Source organism: Pelobates fuscus, chromosome 5 (genome assembly GCF_036172605.1).
Source record: "Pelobates fuscus isolate aPelFus1 chromosome 5, aPelFus1.pri, whole genome shotgun sequence".
Classification (NCBI taxonomy): domain Eukaryota; kingdom Metazoa; phylum Chordata; class Amphibia; order Anura; family Pelobatidae; genus Pelobates; species Pelobates fuscus.
Genome location: NC_086321.1, coordinates 1,287,564 through 1,312,539, shown reverse-complemented (window position 1 = coordinate 1,312,539; position 24,976 = coordinate 1,287,564). Strand labels below are relative to the sequence as shown.

General features: G+C 46.9%; 1 protein-coding gene across 2 annotated transcripts in view; it reads right to left on the bottom strand.

Annotated features, from left to right (window-relative positions):
- The window catches only part of ARHGEF39 (Rho guanine nucleotide exchange factor 39), a 132,166-nt gene that overhangs the window by 34,839 nt on the left and 72,351 nt on the right, over positions 1 to 24,976 (bottom strand). For both annotated transcript variants that reach the window (XR_010090860.1, XM_063453512.1), the window contains exons 7-9: positions 19,678 to 19,806; positions 17,721 to 17,950; positions 13,975 to 14,063 (exon numbers count right to left, since the gene is read on the bottom strand). Coding sequence is in view for 1 of the 2 variants with exons in the window: in XM_063453512.1 (XP_063309582.1) it covers positions 13,975 to 14,063; positions 17,721 to 17,950; positions 19,678 to 19,806 (448 nt within the window). In the remaining variant the exon portion in view is untranslated. The remainder of the gene's footprint in view (positions 1 to 13,974; positions 14,064 to 17,720; positions 17,951 to 19,677; positions 19,807 to 24,976) is intronic.

Here is a 24,976-nt window from a genome sequence, read left to right as displayed (position 1 = left end):
ATGGATTTTTCTGATTGGGTAACTAAAATAATAGATCAGGGTGGAGCAGTAGACATTGCTTACCTAGATTTCAGTAAGGCTTTTGACACTGTTGCACATAGAAGGCTTATCAATAAACTGCAATCTTTAAGTTTGGATTCCAATATTATTGAATGGGTAAGGCAGTGGCTGAGTGACAGGCAACAGAGGGTTGTAGTCAATGGAGTATATTCGAAGCATGGGCTTGTCACCAAAGGGGTACCTCAGGGATCTGTACTTGGACCCATTCTCTTTAATGTTTTTATTAGTGATATTGCAGAAGGTCTTGATGGTAAGGTGTGTATTTTTGCTGATGATACTAAGATATGTAACAGGGTTGATGTTCCAGGAGGGACAAGCCAAATGGCAAATTATTTAGGTAAACTAGAAAAATGGTGAGTTGTGGCAACTGGCAATTAATGTGGATAAGTGCAAGATAATGCATCTTGGACGTAAAAACCCAAGGGCAGAGTACAGAATATTTGATAGAGTCCTAACCTCAACATCTGAGGAAACGGATTTAGGGGTGATTATTTCTGATGACTTAAAGGTAGGCAGACAATGTAATAGAGCAGCAGGAAATGCTAGCAGAATGCTTGGTTGTATAGGGAGAGGTGTTAGCAGTAGAAAGAGGGAAGTGCTCATTCCACTGTACAGAACACTGGTGAGACCTTACTTGGAGTATTGTACGCAGTTCTGGAGACCGTATCTTCAGAAGGATATTGATACTTTAGAGAGAGTTCAGAGAAGGGCTACTAAACTGGTTAATGGATTGCAGGATAAAACTTACATGGAAAGGTTAAAGAAACTTAACATGTGCAGCTTGTAGGAAAGATGAGACAGGGGGGATATGATAGAAACATTTAAATACATAAAGGGAATCAACACAGTAAAGGAGGAGACTATATTTAAAAGAAGGAGAACTACCACAACAAGAGGACAGTCTTAAATTAGAGGGGAAAAGGTTTAAAAATAATATCAGGTCTTGCGGTGCGTGATGACGTAACAACGTGACACGCACAGAAGGTGGGCGTGCCCGGTTAAAGGGAAACTCGAGTGCCAGGAAAACAATCCGTTTTCCTGGCACTGCAGGTACCCTCTTCCTCCCACCTCACATCCCAGGTAGCTGGGGTGTGAAAACCCCTTCAGGTCACTTACCCGAGACCCCGCCGATGTCCCTCGGGGTGGTTTCGGGTCGGCGTCGCTCCTCCCAGTAATTAAGTCAGCCGTTGGGCGAGAGTGATCCCGCCCGCCGGCTGAGGAAACCTAATGCGCGTGCGCGGCATTGCCGCACATGCGCATTAGGTCTCCCCATAGGAAAGCATTGAAAAAGATTTTCAATGCTTTCCTATGGGGAATTGAGCGACGCTGGAGGTCATCACACAGCTTGAGGACGTCCAGCGACGCTCTAGCAAAGAAAATAATTGCTATGAATCAGGAAGTGCCCTCTAGTGGCTGTCTAGTGGAGTTAAAAACTGCAATAATTACACTTGCAGGGTTAAGAGTAGTGGGAGTTGGCACCCAGACCACTCCAATGGGCAGAAGTGGTCTAGGTGCCTGGAGTGTCCCTTTAAGGCGATCAAGCAAGCACTACTTGTAACAGATTCCTCTGTTCCTAGATGATCATTTTGCATTGACTAGATCGGTACACAAACCTAACCGAACAGATTGCCCCATTTGGTTCGTATACCGAACAAAGTACCGAATCCATGGACCACCCAGAACAGTCGTGTGCCGTTAGTTGACCTACTTGACCTCACTAAAACTTGAACGTTCTAAGTGGTCGGCTGGGTGGCGAACATGAGACAGCGGCCATTTTGTTTTGACGAACGCTTCCAGCGGTGTTTGGTCGTTGAGTGTCTGGAACTATTATCGGATACTCAACGGCCCGAACACCGCTGAGACTTACACCTATGTTCCTCCTATTATCGTTCCTATCCATCCGAAGAAAGCGGTGTTCAGTAAAACCAAACTCCCGAACGAGGGGCACCCGACTAATTTTCCCGCAGGACACAGGACTCTAGATTGAGGGTGAAGAAGAACTAACTCCAATGAGCGTTTATTACTGCTTATAAACAACTTTCCCAGTAAGGTTACCACCCACGTGGACCTTGTGGGGCACTGGAACTGTAAATTTAGCAACCAATAAAATAAAGGCACATGGATAAGCACACCCACTTTTTACAATGAGAATCCTCCCCTCTGCTTGGGAGATAATTGAGTTAATTACTGTATCAACTCAATTAACTTTTATGCCATTTTTTTAACTTTGTGAGTTTGCATGCAATATCAATAACACCTTTATTTTTATAACCAGCATAATTTGGGGACAAACATATCCAAAATTCACTTGAATCGGTTTAGTGGTTCAGGAGATAGGTGGAAGTCATATTTTGATATTTGAGGAGTGACAAAGCAGTCAGTTCCAACTGTTCTATCAGTGTCCCTGGGACAACACCTTCGGGCTCCTCATCCATGGCATCCAGTAGTTCGCCCCCCTCAATTCCGGGGGTATGCTGCACCGTATACTACCAAAGGGCCTGGTAGGCATCCTCCAGCCAAATCTCCTTCCATACCAGTCTCTTGAGCTCTGTTACCCACTCGTCCAGGTTCTCCTAGGAAAGACCGACATTCATAGAGCCACTTGCCACTGTATCCGCTGCTCTTCAGTGGGGAGCCTCTCGCCTCTCGCCTCGCTGACGCTGCACATCCTCCAGGGCATCGTCCCAAAGTTGCTTTCTGGCGGCCTCTCGGTAGTACATCATGTCCTCCTCCGATATGGGCCCCTCCTGCAGGGTCAGGAGCTCCTGCAACCTCCAGTAAAACTCCTCATCCATATTGCTGCAGATAGGGACGCTGCACGATAGCTAGCTCTATCCCTCTATTGTAAATCCGTAGAGTTACCGGTGTCTCTGAGCTGCTTCTCCTCGCACTAGGACGCCATCCCACCGCTGCCACCACTTGTAACGGACCGCCTGGCACCCCGACTGGGTACCTCTGTTACTGGATGCTCCTAGCGCTTCCAGAGGGCTCCAAGCGCTCCGCCAGACACCACAACCACCGCAGACCCCACGAACCGCCGTAGCTTGGTTGGGGGTCTCACCATCTCCTACCCACCCTGGACCTACGACAAGGCTCCAGACTCCAGTGGGTGAACCTCCTCCAAGAGAGGGACACAGGAATAAGCTCTTAAAATAGCTTAGAAGTGATTATCCAAGTGAACATGCAGTGTTATGGACAAAATACAAAAATGTCTTTTTTACTATTGTGCACTTGTGTTTAAATCTTATTTTGTCACACATTCCCTAAAAGAATATCCTTGTAAGAGGGTCATAATGTCTTACACATGTGTGCTCAGTAACATCAGGCTTCCCTTCCCCCCATCCCATCTGAGCAAGCCTCGTGTAACAGCTTCCTTTACTAACTCCTCCCCCACTTCCTTTGTGCAACTAAAAGCTCTATAGAAACATGCCACGTGTAGTAAAATGGAGCTGGAATGGGGCTGGGATACAAAGAAATGTCATGTGATGATGCTGGGGTCACGCCCAGTAGGGTGGGTTTAGACAAGACCCCTTAGACTGTTAACCAATTGATGAATGTATACTGTATGTTAACTGTGACTCTGTACATGACGTTTTTCTGCTTTAAAAGGGAATTGCACCCCCTGCAATAAAGGCCACTCTGAAGTTCTTTCAAACCTGCAATGTGTCCGGTGTGATTTACTTCCAGAAGACATGTGCACGCATTAATCAATTTGGAAGGTGTAGATAGACAAATAATCAAAGTTTTCTTTGATCTAAAACAGCAGATCATAGCTATATAGCTTGTAGTGATATAGCTGATTACCCCCAATAAGAGACAGGACTCTAGATTGAGGGTGAAGAAGAACTGACTCCAATGAGCGTTTATTCCTGCTTATATACAACTTTCCCAGCAAGGTTACCACCCACATGGACCTTGTGGGGCACTGGAACTGTAAATTTAGCAAACAATAAAATAAAGGCACATGGATAAGCACACCCACTTTTTACAATGAGAATCCTCCCCTCTGATTGGGAGATAATAGAGTTAAGTACTGTATCAACTCAATTATCACCAAGCTAAAAAACATAATTTTATGCCATTTTTGTAACTTTGTGAGTTTACATGCAATATCAATAAACCAGCATAATTTGGAGACAAACATATCCAAAATTCACTTGAATCGGTTAAGTGGTTCAGGAGATAGGTGGAAGTCATATTTTGACCGAGGAGTGACAAAGCAGCCAGTTCCAACTGGTCTGGCAGTGTCCCTGGGACAACGCCCTGCTGGAGAACAATGGGACAGGGGAAGGGGAGGAGGCACACCTTCCCATGGATTCAAAGGGTCAGAAAAAGTGTCCCAAAAGTTTCAATATGTCCATACACTGTTTTTAAAGGGCCAGCACTAGTCCAAATAAAAGTCCATAAGACCAAGTAATGGTTTTAAAGGTCCATACAGCCCAGAGCCATAGTCATGAGGCAAGAGGCTGGCAAGCAGGCTTCTCCATAAGCCAGGGGAGCAGAGCAGTTTGGCACATAGAAGGCCAGTGGCAAACGGCAGTTTGTCACAAGAGCGTCCGTTTCAGAGGGCACCAAGCCACAGCTTACAGCTCTGAATATCTAAAGTGCAAAACCTATTGGCAAAGATGGGACTACTTGAACTGGATGTTTGTTGTCTGATGGACCGGTGCCACCAACTTAAAGTTGTCTAGTCTGGTTGCGAGTTATCCAGGTAGGTACTGAGTGGACAGTGTCCCAAGGTCATTTCCTAATGGTACCTCGGCTGGAATCTGGTCCATTATCTCAACTTCATAGTAGCCATGACCGGTGCCCCAATCCAAGCGTACTTTGGCCAACATATGTTGCTGTCCACCTGCCCAGTTGTTCTTTTACCTAAGAGGGCATTGTGGGGCATACAGTGGGGCTTTACAAGGGTGAGGGTATCCCCAGGGTCTGAAACCTTGCACAGTACACACAGTAACTTTTGCATCCTTGCAGAGCTGCCATTTATTATCCTGGTGGGCCTGCTGTAAAGTAAAGTAACCAGTCCATATGCTTGTTCTGTACTAATTCTGAATAAGTAGCAGAGAAAGGGACTCTGTAGTCATTTGGCAGTCAAGGCAATGGACCTGCTTGGGGAGGTGTTATTGATACCGGTAACAGTTAGCTGCAATGTGCCCAATCTGATGGAAGAAATAACAGTCACACATGGAATGGGCTAACAGGATACAAAGAGTGGCATCACACTGGGTAAGAGGGTGCAACGCAAACACCGGGGAAGAAGTGCTGCAGTTATTTCTACTAGAACATTTTTTCCAAGATTTATCTGCCAACTTACAGGACTGGGTAAGAGACCGGCGCCCCAACAACCTCAACGAAGCGGCTCGGCTGGCAGATGAATACGCAGAAACTAGGAAAGTGAGCCAGGGTACCACATGACCAGCTAACAAAGTGGAACCTCGGCCCTTAGCCATCACCCCTCGCCCGGCGTTCCGCGTTCCGCGCTCCCGTACCCCCAGGGCCACCTTGCCCTCAGGGGTCTAACAACTACCCACGGGACTTGTCTAGAACGACTCGCCATCGGTGCAGCAACACTGGACATATTGCCCGTTACTGCCCTTTGGGATCAGCAGCTAACAATTGGAGGCGCACTTCCTCTAACTCAGAGAACCACACACCTCGTACCTCTGCTGCCCACTGCCTGGAGACTGAGATGGGCCCAGAGGAATGCCTGGGAATCTTATATGAGGCGGACCCGATACAAGCCACAGATAACCGTCAGCATCATCGTCAGGAGGTACGCGTAAATGGACAGGTAGCTCAAGGCTTGAGAGACATTGGGGCTACCATCACACTGATGCAAATGCATTTGGTGAAACCAGAGCATCTGTCGAATCGCACAGTTGCTGTACATGTAGCAGGGGGGGCTGTGTTTTGTTTACCCACGGCCCGGGTACACCTGGACTAGGGGGTCGGGTCAGGGAAAACTACTGTGGGCATCATGGACAACCTGCCTGCTGAAGTGGTGTTGGGCAACGATACTGGCCCCCTGCCTTCAGCCTACTTACCCACAACTGCTGCTGTTTGCCCTGTGACCACCCGTTCACAGACCCGTATCGCAGACGATCCTACAACAGGACGGGAGACCCAGCTAAGCAAAGAACCGCCCCTTAGACCCACTACAGTAGAAAGACCTCTAGCTTGGGATACCCCAGAGGAGTTTGGGAGGGAAACCAGAGAGGACCCAACCCTCCAAAAGTACCGTGAACTAGCTGACAGTGGGGGGGATGAGCGGGAACGTTTTGTATGGGATAACGACAGGTTGTACAGATTGACCGAAGGTAGGAAGAGAGGCTGTGTCCCTTCGCAGAAGCGCCAATTAGTGGTACCCAGAAAGTACCAATTGGAACTTCTCCGAATTGGCCATGATATTCCCATAGCAGGGCATTTAGGGGGTAACCGCACCACCTACAGGATCACCCAGACCTTTTTTTGTCCGGGGATCTCGAAGGATGTGCGGCGCTACTGCAGTACGTGTGACGTCTGCCAACGAGTAGGGAAGAGATGGGATCATCCTAAGGCTCGACTGTCACCTATGCCCGTAATCAAGGAACCATTTAGCAGGGTGGCAGTCGACTTGATAGGACCCTTACCTAACCCCAGTCCCTCCGGTAAGAAATATATTCTTACCGTGGTGGACTACGCAACCAGCTACCCGTCGCTCTGACGAATATCCAGGCGGACACTGTCGCCAGTGCTCTAGTCGGGATATTCACCAGAGTAGGATTCCCTCAGGAAATCTTATCCGACAGAGGGACCCAGTTTACCGCTGACCTAACCCAACAGTTATGGAAGGTTTGCGGCATTAAAACCCTCCTCAACTCACCATACCACCCCCAGACTAACGGTCTCTGTGAACGCTTTAATGGTACCCTGAAGCAGTTACAGCGGACCTTTACAGCGGAATACAGAGACTGGGAGCGATTCTTACCGCACCTCTTGTTTGCATATCGAGAGGTGCCGCAGAAATCCACTGAGTTCTCTCCGTTCGAACTGCTCTATAGAAGGAGAGTTTGAGGCCCTCTCGACCTCATCCAGGAGCACTGGGAAGAAGAGATGGAACACGAGGGGGTCCCCATTGTGCCATATGTTCTGGAGATGCGGGACCACATGGAGAATTTAGCTCGGATGGCACGGGACCATCTCCATGCGACCCAGGGTCGACAGAAACGTTGGTACGATCGGGGCGCCCGGCAAAGAACATTCCAGGTGGGACAGAAGGTTCTGGTACTTAGACCCGTTAAAGGGAATAAACTCCAGACCGCCTGGCAGGGCCCTTACAAAGTAGTAGCGCAAGTCTGCGACACTACTTATGTGATTGCCAGCAGCAAGGATGAAAGGATGAAAGGATTCAGAAATCCTTCCATGTTAATCTGTTGAAAGAATACCAAGAGAGGCCAGAGGATATTGCAGCCATATGTATTCCTGCTAATGAGGACCCCGATAGCCTACCTATCCCAGATCTGTTAGCACGCACAGAACCCAATAGCTTGCTTAGTACGGTGCAACTAGGGGAGCGCTTAACCCCTTAAGGACACATGACATGTGTGACATGTCATGATTCCCTTTTATTCCAGAAGTTTGGTCCTTAAGGGGTTAAACCCAGCAGAAAAGGGTCAGCTCAGACAGTTATTAACTGAAAAGGGATTAACGTTTTCCCAAGAACCAGGACACACTACGTAGAAACCCAAGGACAAACCCCTCTTAGACAGACCCCCTACAGAATCCCTGAGGCAGTGAAGGAGGAAATGAAAAAGGAAATCCTGGAGATGTTGAGTCATAGAGCCATCCGACAGCCCCTGGGCCTTGCCCGTGGTACTAGTGCCCAAAAAGGACGGAACTACCAGGTTCTGTGTGGACTATAGACGCCTCAACTACCGTACAGTGACGGATGCCTACCCAATGCCCAGAGTAGACAAACTATTAGATCGCATTGCCAGGGGGCGATATCTGACCACCATTGATCTGTGCAAGGGATACTGGCAGATTCCCCTGGCCAAGGAAGCTATCCCCAAGTCGGCGTTCGTCACCCCGTTTGGCCTGTACCAATTTAAGGTCATGCCATTCGGGATGAAGAACGCCCCAGCTACATTTCAGCCCTTGGTGGATAGACTCCTTGATGGCTTCCAGGACTTCGCTTGCGCGTACCTGGATGACATTGCGATCTATAGCGAAACTTGGGGAGAACACTTGAGACATGTAGAGGCCGTACTGGATCAGATTCGGGCTGCAGGCCTAACGCTGAAGCCAGAAAAGTGTCACTTCGGTATAGCCAAAGTACAGTACTTGGTACACAGTGTAGGGTGTGGGAAACAGTGACCAGAACCAGCTAAAGTTGCGGCTGTGGCCAACTGGCCCACACCAAGACTCAAGTATTTTCGTTCTTAGGGACAGCCGGGTACTACAGGAAATTTGTCCCTGACTACAGCGCCATCGCTAAACCCCTGACAGACCTGACTAAAAAGAACCTGCCTAGAATAGTCCTGTGGTCTCCCGCCTGTGAAACAGCCTTTCAAGCCTTAAAGAAAGCTCTGATCAACGCACCTGTTTTATGTGCCCCCGTCCCTAACAAAAGATTTGTCGTCCATACAGATGCGTCCATGTACGGACTGGGGGCAGTTCTAAGCCAGATCGGGGAAGATGGAGGGGGAAAACCCTGTCGCGTACCTGAGTAGAAAATTGTTACCCAGGGAAGTGAGCTACGCGGCAGTGGAGAAGGAGTGTTTGGCCCTGGTCTGGGCTTTAACCCCTTAAGGACACATGACATGTGTGACATGTCATGATTCCCTTTTATTACAGAAGTTTGGTCCTTAAGGGGTTAAAGAAACTTACACCATATCTGTATGGCCAGGAATTTACCCTTATTACAGATCATAATCCCCTGGTATGGTTAAACAGGGTGGCTGGAGATAATGGACGCTTGCTGAGGTGGAGCTTAGCGCTACAACCATACAATGTTTCCATACAATATCGCCATGGCAAGTTTAATGGGAACGCGGATGGACTGTCCAGGCAAACAGAACTCCTACCCTGACAGCCGGCCGGACAGCCCTAAGTTGACCCGAAAAGGATCAATCCGGGTCTGCCGGAGTGTTCCACAAAAGGGGAGCAGTGTAACAGAACCTTACATTTGCCTGGGAACATTTATTGCTAAACCGGTCCTTTAACCACTAACCAGGTACATGCACATTAAAGAGTGGTCTCTTTGCCCTTCTGGCAAGTTGCTGAATTAACTGCCAAGTCCCCAGCGCTCACCATCCATGTAACCAGCAGTGCAACAAGCTTTGGTTTGCGTCGTTGACAAAAGATCAGAACATCATTCCCTCAAGGCCAGCAAATTCTATAGCTATGTTGGTTCCATCAATGGCTCCGGCTGCACCCTTCTACAAACTTCATAATGAAGGTAAATCACAGTGGTGGTTTGGATCTCTATCGTACAAGAAATCCCTCCACTGCCACCAAATGTCACGGCTACTGGATATTAGATGATCTTCCCAATAACAGAATCTGAACCACTGTTCACTTTTGTACTGTAAACTTTCCGATTTATTTTGATATAATCAGTCAGCTAAGAGAAATCGCAGCATATCTACCCCCTCCCAAGACCATGTTTATATAAGGCTAGTCCCCCAGTCCTTTTAATGGTCCATTGGGCATTGCTCCTGTTACGGTTGCCCCAGGCTAGCTGAGGGTTGAACCGTAGAAAGCATGCTCCTAGCGCTCACCAAGGACCATCAGCACCGCAGACACCATAAGTACTGCAGACCCCACGAACCGCCGCTGTTGGGTTGGGGTCTCGCCGTCTCCTATCCACCCTGGACCTACGACAAGGTTCCAGGTTCCAGTGGGGGAACCTCTCTGTGGCGAAACCAACCTCGCTACTGGGCATTGGAGAAGCCTGTTTGCCCGCCTCCTGCCTGCTGACTATGGCCCCTGGGAGATTTGGCCCTTTAAATACAGTATTTGGGCATATTGTATTTTATTATGCTGCTACTGGCTACTTTAAGAACCATCTGGGGACATACTGTGGAGTTACTGGGTAGCCACCATTTCAAGTATCAGAAGCACACGGTGAGAACAATGGATGAAGCACATGATGAGAACAATGGATGGCGGCCATTTTAACTCACAGATACTGTTTTGACTTTTCTACACGGTGCCATCTCGCCGGTATTTGGTGCACAAAGACATCGTGCAGTAGTTTTAAACTATACAACAGGGGACACATTATACAGTAATTATTTTTCATATAGCCTGTATATGTTCTGCGGAATCTGCATTAAACTGTATCTTCCAAACTACTGAACGGATCTGGGTGAATTTTGGATATGTGGTTTACCCAGATCCCCCGGTTCCGAGGATATATATATTTTTATCGGGTTATTGCATGTTTTGGGGTCACTGTGACATGTTTTATAAAACTGTATTTCTCTGCTTGTGATAATTATGTTACCCCATTGTGTACCATAATTATATCACAGGCAGAGGGGAGGATTTTGTGTATAATTGCTGGGAGTGTTTTCTGTAATGTACGTGTGTTATTGGTTGTTTTGTAAAACCCTGTGGGCAGTACTATGTGTGTAGATTGTGAATAAAAGAGGCTGTATGTGCCAGTACAGTCAGTTCTGCTTTGACCTCAAAACGAAGTGCCGTCTCGTTATTGGGGGAATTGGATTGTATGCTGATTGCCAGGAGTGTAAGCTGATTGAATGCTTTTCCTGTTCAGCTGTTTACAGCATCCATATGCTTGAGAGCATTCGTATGCTTCTCCGGTTCGGTGGTTGTGGTGTCTGCTGCAGTGCTTGGAGTCCTCAGGAAGCGCTATGAGGTAATCAGTCGGGGTGCCAGCAACATCCCTGCCGCCACTCCTACTAGCCCTAGAAACATATGCCAAAGTTTTGGGATACAAACTCAATATCGACAAAACGGAAGCCCTCGCCATACACATAGACCCCAAAACACAAACCAAAATTGATAAATTTATCTGGGCCAACAGACGCGCCAGAATAAAAAGACAAACCTTATATGTACCCAACAGAGCAGGGGCCTAGGCCTACCACACCTCACCCACTACTACCAGGCAGCGCAACTAACACAAGCTCAAAATTGGCACGCCCCATATGGTGTAAAACGATGGGTAGACCTCGAACACGATATTTTCGGCAGAGACTTCCCCTCCTTGTACATATGGCTACCCAAATCAGCAAGACCTCCACACCGACAATAGACACAGTAAAACGTAAAATAACAGACACCATTAAAATGGATGAAATGTCCGCAATGGTCCATGACACGACCAAACACTTTCACAAAATCTGGGATCCATGGTTCTATGAATTCCCGCTACTAACCTAAAACATCACCAAAACAACACCACACAAAAACGCACCACAGAAACAACAACCACGAACACCACACTGACCTAGCCTCCCCAATCCCTCTCTCCTATCCCAAGACACTCAAACCCATCCTACCCCTCGATCTCAAACCACACCTTACACGAATACCCCACCCAGCAACACAACCACCGAAATAAAACCTGAACCACCACCACAAAAGTATCAGCATCACCCACAGAAAGCCCGACACGAACAGGGGAAAACCGCAAACCTTGGAATACTGAAAAGAAGACACCCCAGTTCATACGCACCGCAACAAAGTCAGGGGAAAAACAAATTCAAGTTAGAGGACCAGGTGGGCCACCCAAAGAACAATTAACTACCAACCAACACCAAAAATGGTGACAACACCCTCATCCCACAAACCACACCACACAAAAACCCTGACCACAATAACAAAGGAATTGAACACACGAACTTCACCACACAATAACAGGAGCATGAGCAAACACACAAGACAATAACCACACACCAACCAAGACAACCACCACACAGGCAACAATATATCCACGGAAAGAAAACATACAACACAGACTAATACGCCATAAGACGACAAACCAAGACAGCACGTACAAATACCCACCCCAGAACCCTGTGCAGAAGTGGCACAAACCCAGAACCGACCCCCCGGACTACCCAAGACCATACCCAAAAGATACATAACGAACATGATACAAGAACAAAGAGAGAACTCGAAAGCACAACTGCAAAAATGTACAATAAAAGGGCACCCCCACCCCCCTCCTTTTTTCTGTACCCTACCCCAACCCATAGAACGAAGAAAAAACATAGAAATGTATTGAAATGCAAAAATAAACGAAGACACTAAGGCTAAAAAAGGATGAAAACTGTACAAAACGATAGACTGAAATAACTAACTAACTATCTCATGTTCATATGCTGAAAATTGTATGACAAAAGTCGATTCCCCATTTCTCTTCTGTACCCCTCCCTCCAAAAAAACAAAATCTTACTGTAGCGGACTGGACCCTGCACCAGAGTCTGCCCCAGTTTCCTGGAGGGGACTGCTTGCTCGCCTCCTGCCCAGTGATTATGGTCCCGGGAAGATGGGACATATTGTACTTTATTGTACTGTGCTGGCCTTTTAACAACAGTGAAGGGAAATACTGAAACTTTTTGGACACTTCCTCTTCCCCTCCCCCGGATCCATTGTTCTCCAGCAGGGTGTTGTCCCAGGGACACTGCCAGACTCTTGTGAAACTGGTTTGGGCCGGAAAGCCATGCTGGCAGTGGGTTTTAAAAATACTTTTGCTGACTTTTGAACCCCTGGTCTGATTCGTGCCATTTTTTAATATGTTGTTCCCCTGAATGGATTGATTATGAAAATGTATGCTTTATGTTCGTGGCATGTATATTTTAGAAGTTATTAATATTGTGTAAAAACTGTATTCCTCTGCCTGGGATAATGATATTACCCATTGTGTTCAGTAATCATATCACAGGCAGAGGGGAGGATTTTGTGTGGGACTGTCTGTGTGTATTGTACGGATTGATTGGTTGTTCTGTAAAACCCTGTGGGCTGTACTATGTTTGTGGATTGGGAATAAAAGAGACTGTATGTGCCAGTACACTGAGATTATGCTTGACCCTCAAAATGAAGTGTCGTCTCGTTATTGGGGAAATTGGATTGTATGCCGACTGCCAGGAGTGTAACCCTTTCGTATGGTTTTCCTGTTCGGATATTTCCAGTGTTCATGTATTTTCAGTTCGGGAGATTGGTGCTTACAGTAGCTGTCGGTGTATCTGGAAAGGGGAATATCGCCTAAACGGTTTTTAACCTCTGGTGAGCAAAACGGTCCGTTACATATATAGTTAAAGGAATGCGTTGAGACGCATTCCAAAGTACCGAAAATATGAATCTAGTAGGTCTCTTTTCGTGTCAATCTGCTGTCCATGTCACCCGCTCTCCAATGTGCTTCAAAGTGGTCTACGTCCAAAGAATTACACAGTTAAACCGATGACATGAGTTACAGTGAATTGTAACTGAATGGGTTTTTATTCTTTTTTGATATTAAAGGGTTAGGGTTAAACACATTGTTTATGTTATGTTTTGACAAACACTGTGCTTCAGTAAAATGTTCAAAGGTTCAATACATGCTCCTCACTATTCTAAATCTGGCGTTAAGGCCTGTAAAATACCAATCAGAGCTATCTTAGTCGCACTCTCTATACAGTGAGTTATGAGGAAATCTTGATTGCCAGTTGTTATGTTTTGATAAAGTTTGTATATTTATTTTATTAAAAAAAATTTCTGTTCAGCTTACATTCCTTATTTGGCGTCATACTCATATCTTCTGGTTTGCTGTATCCTTCTCATGTTTACGGTGATATAGCCATCAGTATTATTTTCCTTTACTTTTACAAGGCACAAGTAATGTCAGTATTGTCAGCTCCATTTTAACAGAGAATATCTTAATGGTTCATTTAGAACTAAATAATCCAGTCTCACACTAACCTTACTGCTGTAACCAGACGATCATACCAGTCATTGATATCATCCTGATTTGAGGACATCAGCATAACTTTCTCCTTCTCAAATGAGAGCTAAAAATCAGAGATACACATGGTAAGAACAGATTAGGTAGTCAGACACAGTTACACTCACACATACAATATCCCAACACATCCACAGCCAGACACAGTAATATACCAATGCATTCACAGTAAAAACAAGGACATCTAGCAGCCAGACACAGTGACATAATACATCTACAGTAAAAACAAGGACATCTAGCAGCCAGACACAGTGACATAATACATCTACAGTAAAAACAAGGACATCTAGCAGCCAGACACAGTGACATAATACATCTACAGTAAAAACAAGGACATCTAGCAGCCAGACACAGTGACATAATACATCTACAGTAAAAACAAGGACATCTAGCAGCCAGACACAGTGACATAATACATCTACAGTAAAAACAAGGACATCTAGCAGCCAGACACAGTGACATAATACATCTACAGTAAAAACAAGGACATCTAGCAGCCAGACACAGTAACATACCAATACATCCACAGTAAAACACAAGGACATCTGGGAGCCAGGCATATTAACATACCAATACATCCACAGTAAAACACAAGAAAAGAACACGAGGGGACGGGGGTGGGTGGAAGAACACGAGGGGACGGGGGTGGGTGGAAGAACACGAGGGGACGGGGGTGGGGGGAAGAACACGATGGGACGGGGGGGGGGAAAGAACACCATGGGACGGGGGGGGGAAAGAACACCATGGGACGGGGGGGGAAAGAACACCATGGGACGGGGGGTGGAAGAACACCATGGGACGGGGGGTGGAAGAACACCATGGGACGGGGGGTGGAAGAACACCATGGGACGGGGGGTGGAAGAACACCATGGGACGGGGGGTGGAAGAACACCATGGGACGGGGGGTGGAAGAACACCATGGGACGGGGGGTGGAAGAACACGATGGGACGGGGGGTGGAAGAACACGATGGGACGGGGGGTGGAAGAACACGATGGGACGGGGGGTGGAAGAACACGATGGGACGGGGGGTGGAAGAACACGATGGGACGGGGGGTGGAAGAACACGATGGGACGGGGGGTGGAAGAACACGATGGGACGGGGGGTGGAAGAACACGATGGGACGGGGGGTGGAAGAACACGATGGGACGGGGGGTGGAAGAACACGATGGGACAGGGGGGGGAAGAACACGATGGGACGGGGGGTGGAAGAACACGATGGGACGGGGGGTGGAAGAACACGATGGGACGGGGGGTGGAAGAACACGATGGGACGGGGGGTGGAAGAACACGATGGGACGGGGGGTGGAAGAACACGATGGGACGGGGGGTGGAAGAACACGATGGGACGGGGGGTGGAAGAACACGATGGGACGGGGGGTGGAACAACACGATGGGACGGGGGGTGGAACAACACGATGGGACGGGGGGTGGAACAACACGATGGGACGGGGGGTGGAACAACACGATGGGACGGGGGGTGGAACAACACGATGGGACGGGGGGTGGAACAACACGATGGGACGGGGGGTGGAACAACACGATGGGACGGGGGGTGGAACAACACGATGGGACGGGGGGTGGAACAACACGATGGGACGGGGGGTGGAACAACACGATGGGACGGGGGGTGGAACAACACTATGGGACGGGGGGTGGAACAACACTATGGGATGGGGGGGAAGAACACGATGGGATGGGGGGAAGAACACGATGGGACGGGGGGTGGAACAACACGATGGGACGGGGGGTGGAACAACACGATGGGACGGGGGGTGGAACAACACGATGGGACGGGGGGTGGAACAACACGATGGGAAGGGGGGTGGAACAACACGATGGGAAGGGGGGTGGAACAACACGATGGGACGGGGGGTGGAACAACACGATGGGACGGGGGGTGGAACAACACGATGGGACGGGGGGTGGAACAACACGATGGGACGGGGGGTGGAACAACGCGATGGGACGGGGGGTGGAACAACGCGATGGGACGGGGGGTGGAAGAACACGATGGGACGGGGGGTGGAAGAACACAATGGGACGGGGGTGGAAGAACACAATGGGACAGGGGGTGGAAGAACACAATGGGACGGGGGGTGGAAGAACACAATGGGACGGGGGGTGGAAGAACACAATGGGACGGGGGGGGAAGAACACAATGGGACGGGGGGAAGAACACAATGGGACGGGGGGAAGGGGGGAAGAACACAATGGGACAGGGGAGGGGGGAAGAACACGATGGGACGGGGGGGGGGGAAGAACACGATGGGACGGGGGGGAAGAACACGATGGGACGGGGGGGAAGAACACGATGGGACGGGGGGGGGAAGAACACGATGGGACAGGGGAGGGGGGAAGAACACGATGGGACAGGGGAGGGGGGGAAGAACACGATGGGACAGGGGAGGGGGGGAAGAACACGATGGGACAGGGGAGGGGGGGAAGAACACGATGGGACAGGGAAGGGGGGGAAGAACACTATGGGACAGGCGAAAGAACACTAAGGAGGGGGAAAGAACACTGGGACAAGGGAGGGGCGTAAAGAACACTAATAAAGAGGGAGGGGAGAGGACCATTAAGCAGGGGGGACCATTAAAAGAAGGGAAGTTTTTCATATTAGATTGTAACAGATCCCCTGTTATTGCATGTAACAGATCCCCTGTTATTGCATGTAACAGATCCCCTGTTATTGCATGTAACAGATCCCCTGTTATTGCCTGGCCAACAGACTTGTAACATTGTAACTACTGTATTTGCAACTGTAGTTATGCTGAACATACGAATGGGAAAACGAATAACCCTGCTAATCCGTTCGTATCACCGGACAAACTGACGAACTAAAGACCACCCAGGCACACAACCACTAAAGGCATGAACAATAAAAAGAATGACTGTTCTGTATTTTAAAACATATGAAAAAGGACCGGCCACACCGGGCAGAAATCTATCTCCCGAACCCCTGAACGGATTCGTATGATTTTTGAATATGTTTGTTCCCTAATTATGCTCGTTCTGAAAATATAAGTTTTATGGGAATGTGATGTATTATTGTAGGGAACCTGCATCTAGCTAATCCCTAGCTCTTGTAAGAGCTCTGCTACTCTCCCTCTACACTGATCCAGCTGATGAGACATCGAGAATACACTGCAGCACAGTCTCTCGCCGGGGAAAAGGACGTCTCAAACGGCATACACCCCCTCTCACTACCTGGGTGGCCGTTACATAGATTAAATTCATTAAAAAGTCTAATATTAAAAAACATTAGAGGAAAAAAACTTTATTAAAATCATTGGGGGGGGGGGGGGGGGGGAAGAGAGGGGAATCATTTACGGTTTTGGCCCTGAATTTTCATTTCGGTGCACCTTAACCAATACATCCACCATAAAACACAAGGACATCTAGCAGCCAGACTCAGTAACAAACCAATACATGCACAGTAAAACACAAGGACATCTAGCAGCCAGACACAGTAACATACCAATACATCCACAGTCAAACACAAGGACATTTAGCAGCCAGACACAGTAACATCAATACAACAAACAGCCAGTTACAGCACATTAAGACAATGAGCACCAAACACTCAGACACAAAGCAATTAGCACAACTACTGCACACAAAGGGTTCAACCATGGGTACCACACCAAAATATCAAAAAACGAAATCAATGTTGCTAAATGTACATTGTAAAGGCATAACTCACGCTGATAAGACCCCCCTGGCTTTGTGTATGTCCCAGTACTCGCTCCACCCGGCACTCTTTCAAGGGGTAGATTGCTCGACACTGGAACTTGTGAGCACAGGTTGGATGTAAAGGATGACAGGGTGATGAAACAACAAGAATATCAGAGAATAGGAACAACATTCTGTGCTTGACCTCCTCTCCACTCTGAGGGACTAGGGATAGCCACCCTTCTCTTACATACCATCGTCCTGTAATAAACAGGATTAGTCACTATGTGTCTCACATTTACCGACATGCTGAGTAAAATAGGAAAACTGTTACATGGGTTGTGCCAAGAAAGTCTAAATACAGACACATCCCTAGAGAGTAAACCCCCATACTGGTTCTGTCACTGGGAGAAGAGGCGGCCACCATAAAGGCAGACAATACCATATTTATAATCCTCACATGCTTACACCTCAATTCATTCCATATCTTTCGCCATTCTTCTAATGTTGCTATTCAGTTAACCCCACCTGGTCATTTTACATTTCACTGTTCCCCGTCATTTTACCTCTCACAATCCCTCTTTTTCATTTCACTTCTCATTCTTCAGCTCAATTAACCTCCATCTGCCCCCCCCCCCACCGCACATTCTAACACCCATCTCACCGCACACTCCATAACCCCTGTCACTGCACACTCGAACCCCCTTACACCACATCCCATACCCCCGCCCTACTTTCCCCCCAAACCTCCCCAGAACCTCATTAGAAATTGGAATGTTAAGTGTCCAGTATGAAAACTGAAAAGGAAACAATAGAATGCTCCACTAGGTGGCTTGTCTCCCGAATGCAGGCCGCAGGACTTGGTCGTCGAGTGCCTGGAACTGATTTTTGCCAGGCAATCCAGTGAACGCCGGTGAAGATAGACCTGCTGCCTGTTCAAGTTCCTAATCACCTATACAAACTATATGAGTTAAAAACTACCGAACGAGGGTAGCATTCTACAACAGATTTCATATAACTTCTGTGGTTTTCGGACAAAATCACGAGAATGGAGACCAGCCTTTGCCACAATTTCAATGGAACTATTTTGGGTTTCGACCTTGTGGCAGTCCGGTCAAAACTTCCCCGCCACGGCAATAAAAACTACGGAACCGATCATCTGATATGATGGTCACTCAGATCAGGGCTATCCAGGGATGTGACTTTTGGATGGATTATGGGGGAACTTTTGGGGTGTTTAAAAATTGTTATACTTTTCTGTCCTTGGAGAGAATTGAGTTTGTACAGTTCCTGACAATTATATCTCAGAGGACGCGTTTGTGACATGTATAAATTATGTGACTGTGCTTCCATTAAACAGACTATTTCACAGCATTACGTCTTGGCTCATGTGTGGGGGGATTGCTATACTGTTCCTCGGTGAGCACTAGGAAGCGCGATTGGCGAAGGTACCCAGTCAGGGTGACAGGCGGTCCACCACACCCTGCTTCTTTCTTTCTTTGGATTTATATAGAGTATAAAGAGAGCGAGCATTGCTTCTACCCATCTATGGATTTAGATGGTGTATAAACAGAGCGAGTCCTGCTTCTATCTATGGATTTACAAAGCGTCAAAACAGAGCGAGCCCTGCTTCTATGGATTTATATAGTGTATAAACAGAGCGAGCCCTGCTTCTATCGATCTATGGATTTATATAGTGTAAAAACAGAGCAAGCCATGTTATCTATGGATTTATATAGTGTATAAACAGAGCGAGCCTTGCTTCTATGCATTTATATAGTGCATAAACAGAGCGAGCCCTGCTTCTATCGATCTATGGATTTATATAGTGTAAAAACAGAGCGAGCCCTGCTTCTATGCATTTATATAGGGTATAAACAGAGCGAGTACTGCTTCTATCTATAGATTTATTTACCGTATAAACCCTACCATTTGCACAGCTCTGCAGAATATCTTGGAACCTAAAAAATAAAATAAAAATATTTCACCTGGACCAACGATGCAGAGGCGGCGACCTTTAAGCATTTTCTGTACCCTCTGCAGTTGGCGATTATTTTCTTGACTCATGGAAAGATCTTCTACATACTGACAGGCATCACTCACTGCATTGAGAGCATCTGTGAGGCAGTAAAACTCATTAGTAAACCACAAATCTACATTCATAAACAAACATACAGAGTTCCTATACGGTGTAACGAATACACTATTCGTGGATTACAATATTAATACTGGTTTGCACTTTTGCTACAATATTCTGCACCTACACTCCATACGAATGTTTAAACGAACAAACTATGCCTAATTTGTTCGTTTACCGAACAGTTTGTCGAACGTTAGACCACCTAAGCCAGTCGTGTGCCGCCAATTGACTCCATGCCAAACCGCAACGCTCTAAGTGGTTCACTGGGTGGCCGTCGATTCGTATGCACGAACACGTGGCGGCGGCCATCTTGTTTTGTCAAATGCGTCCAGCGGTGCTTGGTCGTTGAGTGTCTGGAACTAATTTTGGACACTCGATCTCCCGAACACCGCTGAGACTTCAAGGACCACTTAGATTCGTTATAATCCATCCGAAGAAGGCGGCATTTGGTAGGAATTGTATACGAATGAAGTGGCACACGACCATCAAACAAACTATTATGTGAACTGTTATTCGACATTTTGTTAATGCACAAAAGAGATTTCCATCTATCTCCTGAACCGATTCCTATGATTTTTTTTGATATGTTGTTCCCCTGACTATGGACTATCAGAATGTTTGTGTTTTGTGGGGTTTGGATATAGTTCTGGGGTGTTTCTGAAAATGTGGAAAAATTGCTATTTTTTCGTTTGGAGATAATTGAGTTGATACAGTAATTAACTCAATTATCTCCTAAGCAGAGGGGAGGAATTGTATGTACTGAATGGGAGTGTTTGATTACGTGACTATGTTTATTAGCAGTTAACTGTATTTCCCTGTGCCACACAAGGTCCACCTGGGTGGTAACCTTGTGGGGAAAGTTGCATAAAAGGCCAGATCTGCTTAACCGTCAATACGTAGCCTTGTCTCGTGTTTGTAGGGAACCTGCTTCACAGCTAATCACTAGCTGTTGTAAGAGCTCTATTTCCCCTTCACTACTGGTTTGGCTGAGGTGACATCTGGAGAATACTGCAGCACAGCTTCTATCAAGGGAAAAGGACGTCTCCAACGGCATATACCCTCGGATACTCTGGGTAGCCGTTACACACGGTATGCCAGAAAAAGGAACATTTTACCTCTAGTACTGACAGAGTTTAAACAATGTGTGCACAGTGCATGTTAAAGGAAGGGGTGGGAGATCCGGAGGTTTGTTCACCTTTCTCCCTCCAGCTGGGGCTTGGTGAACTCTGGTATCGTTAGGACCCAGTCAAATACCGAGCTCCTGAAACGAGATATCCTGAAGCTCTATGGAACTTTTCAACGAATCAGAATGTGACCCAAGGAATCTCCGGATGTCTCTTAGTCCCCCAATCAACAATCAAACCGCTCTTTGGAGAGGTCGCTGAAGTGGCATCTGGGGATACCCAGGGGTTTGGGGTGCTACCATTCTAAGGACTCTCCTTCCAATGAAACTAGGAGCAACCATGAAACCACTTGGGACTCTGCACTGGATCAGAGCAAAGCTGTGACTTGGTGGAGCTTTAAAGTATTGTAGCTTGGGCTGGGTATCTTAGATCCGGACGTTCTTTGGAAAGTGGATAGCACAAATCCCTAATTTCTGGGGGATGATATGTTGGGAAAGGAAGTTTTGGGGCTCTGATTACCTGGTGACCTGTCTGGGAAGGAAGGAAACAGCACGGGGAAATTTGATTAACTCTGAACTAAATAATATTAAACGGACAGACTGAGTAGCACCAGGGAGTAGACCGTGTAGAATTGTATTGGCTTGAATGGGTTACCCACTGCAGGAATAATCCACATCTGAGAAGTATAAATACAGGTAGTGTGCACTCAAAAAGAGTATTCCGATTTACCCCTACATTAAGTCTTGGCTAATACCTAGACCAAAGGGCTATAATTTCACTTCAAAGACGGCAACAGTACTTGATGAACCTCCTCACTGGGTAAAATGACAAATTCCCTCCTCAGGGATTCTGCAACAGGATCTGAAGCATATCGGACCCTTCTGAAAGCGCAGGGGAAGCTGAATCGTTTGGAGTACAGGAGCTCCATTACAATATATAACATTTTATCTATACTGACAGACAGGGCTGCCATCAGAAATTTTGGGGCCCCTGACAAAGCACAAGGTCTGGGCCCCCCCGACCCCTCCCTCCCGGGCCCGCCCACGCCCTACCTAGTCCGCTGACAATGATGCAGGACTGAATGTGGTGTGTATAGTGGAAGTGAATTAGAATGTGTGTAATGGATGTAGTGTTTGTGTATATTAGATACTGTTTGTGCAGTGAATGCAGAGTATGTTAGTGTAGCGGATGCAGTGTGTATAGTGAACGCAGAGTGTGTTTGAGTAGTGGATGTAGTGTGTTTGTGTAGTGGATGTAGTATTTGTATGCACTAGATGAAATGTGTTTAGTGGATGCAGTGTCTGTAGTTGATGTAGTGTGTGTATTAGACGCAGTGTCTGTGTATAGTGAATGCAGAATGTTTCAATTTGTGGTGGATGTAGTGTGTGTACTGTGAATACAGGATGTTTGTGTAGTGGATGCTGTGTGTACAGTTGATGCAGAGTGTATGTTAGTGTAGTGAATGCAGAGTGTGTGTTAGTGTAGTGAATGCAGAGTGTGGTAATGTGTAGCGAATGCAGAGTGTGTGTCAGTATAGTGGATGCAGTGAGTGTGTTAGTGTGTAGTGTATGCAGAGTGCATGTTGTATTAGTGAATGCAGTGTGTGTATTGTATTAGTGTATGCACTGTGTGTGTTAGTGTATGCAGTGTGTGTTGTGTCAGTGTATGCAGAGTGTGCTGTGTTAGTGTATCCAGAGTGTGCTGTGTTAGTGTATCCAGAGTGTGCTGTGTTAGTGTATCCAGAGTGTGCTGTGTTAGTGTATCCAGTGTGTGTTGTGTTAGTGTATGCAGTGTGTGTTGTGTTAGTGTATGCAGTGTGTGTTGTGTTAGTGTATGCAGTGTGTGTTGTGTTAGTGTATGCAGTGTGTGTTGTGTTAGTGTATGCAGTGTGTGTTGTGTTAGTGTATGCAGTGTGTGTTGTGTTAGTGTATGCAGTGTGTGTTGTGTTAGTGTATGCAGTGTGTGTTGTGTTAGTGTATGCAGTGTGTGTTGTGTTAGTGTATGCAGTGTGTGTTGTGTTAGTGTATGCAGTGTGTGTTGTGTTAGTGTATGCAGTGTGTGTTGTGTTAGTGTATGCAGTGTGTGTTGTGTTAGTGTATGCAGTGTGTGTGTTGTGTCAGTGTATGTAGTGTGTGTGTGTTGTGTCAGTGTATGCAGTGTGTGTGTTTTGTCAGTGTATGTAGTGTGTGTGTGTTGTGTGTTGTGTTAGTGTATGTAGTGTGTGTGTGTGTGTGTTGTGTCAGTGTATGTAGTGTGTGTGTTGTGTTAGTGTATATAGTGTGTGTGTGTGTGTTGTGTCAGTGTATGTAGTGTGTGTGTGTGTGTGTGTGTTGTGTCAGTGTATGTAGTGTGTGTGTGTAAATGTCCAATGAGGAGGGGGAGGGGGGGCATTTTAACATTATTAAAAAAAAATTAATTTAATTAACTCAATTGTTTCTCCCCCCTCCCTGCTTACCTGTGTCTAGGGAGGGGGGAGATTCCATCCCCGGTGGTCCGGTGGCATGGTGGGGCCCCCCGGCTTCCTGTTACCGCAGAGGGGGCCCAGGCAGCACACAGCTTCTCCTCTTCTCTCCTCCAATAACTCTCGCGAGACCCGCGGAGCGTTGCCATGGCAACCGGGTCTCGCAAGAGTTATTAGCCGTGAGGAGAAGAGGAGAACAGGAAGTGTGCTGCCTGGGCCCCCTCTGCGGTAACAGGAAGCTGGGGGGCCCGCGGCTGCACACATAGATAGCGATATTCGCTATCTATGTGTGCAGGGAGGGAAAGTGGGGCCCAGGACTGCCAGAGCAGTCCGGGCCCCCCAGGGCCGCCGGGCCCGTGACAACTGTCACGGTTGTCACCCCCTGATGGCGGCCCTGCTGACAGAGGTATTGTGCCAGATTGATCTAGAGGTGCTCTTGATCCACCTACCCCCTTGATTCTGTCTCTGCCCTGGTTGAATGAGGATTGAGAACCATGCAGTAATACAAATATGTAAAAAGTCTTTTTTTCAGTCTGTTACTATCTGGAAGTGACAAGTCTGCTTGTTTGTAAACCCAGGAAAATGTGGATTATCTAATGAACTACAACAGTTTTATCTGTTTTCCCTGAATAAGGATGAGGTTGCTGAAACTTCAGTATATAGTGCGAGTATAGTCTCACATCCAGAGTGTTGACCTTTTCTGTTTGCTAGATTGCTACAGAAAGTAGGGAGCTTGATTCAGACACGGAATAGTTTATCCTAGTGCTGACCACTAAATCTGACCGAGTCAAAAAAGCAGATTAGGGAAACATGGACGGCAGGTAAGAACCATTCGGCCCATCTAGTCTTCCCCTTTTTTCGAAACACTTTTAGTTAGTCCCTGGCCTTATCTTAAGTCTAGGATATCCTTATGCCTATCCCACGCATGCGTAAACTCCCTCACTGTGTTAACCTCTACCACTTCAGCTGGAAGGTGATTCCATGCATCCACTACCTTCTCTGTAAAGTAATACTTCATGAAATTATTTTTAAACCTTTGCCCCTCTTATTTAAGACTGTCTTCTTGTTGTGGTAGTTTTTCTTCTTTTAAATAAAGTCTCCTCCTTTACTTTGTTGATTCCCTTTATGTATTTAAATGTTTCTATCATATCCCCCCTGTCTCGTCTTTCCACCAAGCTATCCATGTTAAGATCCTTTAACCTTTCCTTGTAAGTTTTATCCTGCAATCTATGAACCAGTTTAGTAGCCCTTCTCTGAACTCTCTCTAAGGTATCAATATCCTTCTGGAGATACGGTCTCCAGTACTGCGTACAATATTCCAAGTGAGGTCTCACCAGTGTTCTGTACAATGGCATGAGCACTTCCCTCTTTCTACTGCTAATACCTCTCCCTATACAACCAAGCATTCTGCTAGCATTTCCTGCTGCTCTATTACATTGTTTGCCTACCTTTAAGTCATCAGAAATAATCACCCCTAAATCCCTTTCCTCAGATGTTGAGGTTAGGACTCTATCAAATATTCTTTACTCTGCCCTTGGGTTTTTACGCCCAAAATGCATTAT